The 732-nt window shown below is 60.9% G+C and overlaps 1 protein-coding gene across 1 annotated transcript in view; it reads left to right on the forward strand.

Annotated features, from left to right (window-relative positions):
• The first annotated feature begins 9 nt into the window (after positions 1-9).
• KAZN (kazrin, periplakin interacting protein) overlaps positions 10-732 on the forward strand; it is a 417,992-nt gene continuing 417,269 nt past the window's right edge. Inside the window, exon 1 of the mRNA XM_019511879.1 lies at positions 10-74. Within this exon, the coding sequence (XP_019367424.1) occupies positions 47-74 (28 nt within the window). The 5' untranslated portion in view covers positions 10-46. The remainder of the gene's footprint in view (positions 75-732) is intronic.

Raw genomic sequence — 732 nt, forward strand, 5'->3', positions numbered from 1 at the left:
GGCCGAGCTGGGCGGCCCCGGCCCCGGCCCCGCCGAGCCCGCGCTCATGGACAACAGCCAGCACGGCGCCCAAGGTAGGCACGGCCACGGCCACGGCCACGGGGGGGGTGCGTGTGCAAGTGTGCGTGCGTGCGAGTGTGCGCGAGGGGGGCGGCCCCTCCAGTCTCTCCCAAGGCGCGCACACGGACACAAGCAGGAGGGCTTCCTACTCTGTGTGCGCACACGTATGGGCGTGTACAACTGTGTGTGCAAGGGGGGCAGGAACTCCCACAGAGTCCCTCGAATTCCCAACACACACGCAACAGATGCAGGAGGGGTTTGTACTCTGCGTGCGCGCGCGCGCGCGTGTGTGTGTGTGTGTGTGTGTGTAAGGGGTGGGGGGTGTGGCAGGAACTCGCATACAGTCCCTTGAGTTACTCCCAGCACACACGGACACATGTAGGAGGGGTCCATGCTCTGTGTGTGCACGAGAGGGGGAGAGAGAGAGAGAGAGTGTATGTGTGTGTGTAAGGGGGGGCAGGAACTCCCACAAAAAGTCCCTTGAACTCTCAACACACAGACACACACGCATGTAAGAGGGGTTCGTATTCTGCATGCACATATATAGGAGAGATTCATACTGCGTGTGTGCAAGGGCGCATGAATGTGCGTGTCTTTGGCCCTCAAGTGTGTGCTTGTGTGTAAGTGGGGGCAAGAACTCACATAAAGAGTCCCTTGAATTCCCCCCCCCCC

The sequence above is a fragment of the Gavialis gangeticus genome, unplaced genomic scaffold, assembly GCF_001723915.1.
Source record: "Gavialis gangeticus isolate Ggan-Ray unplaced genomic scaffold, GavGan_comp1, whole genome shotgun sequence".
NCBI classification, from domain to species: Eukaryota; Metazoa; Chordata; order Crocodylia; family Gavialidae; genus Gavialis; species Gavialis gangeticus.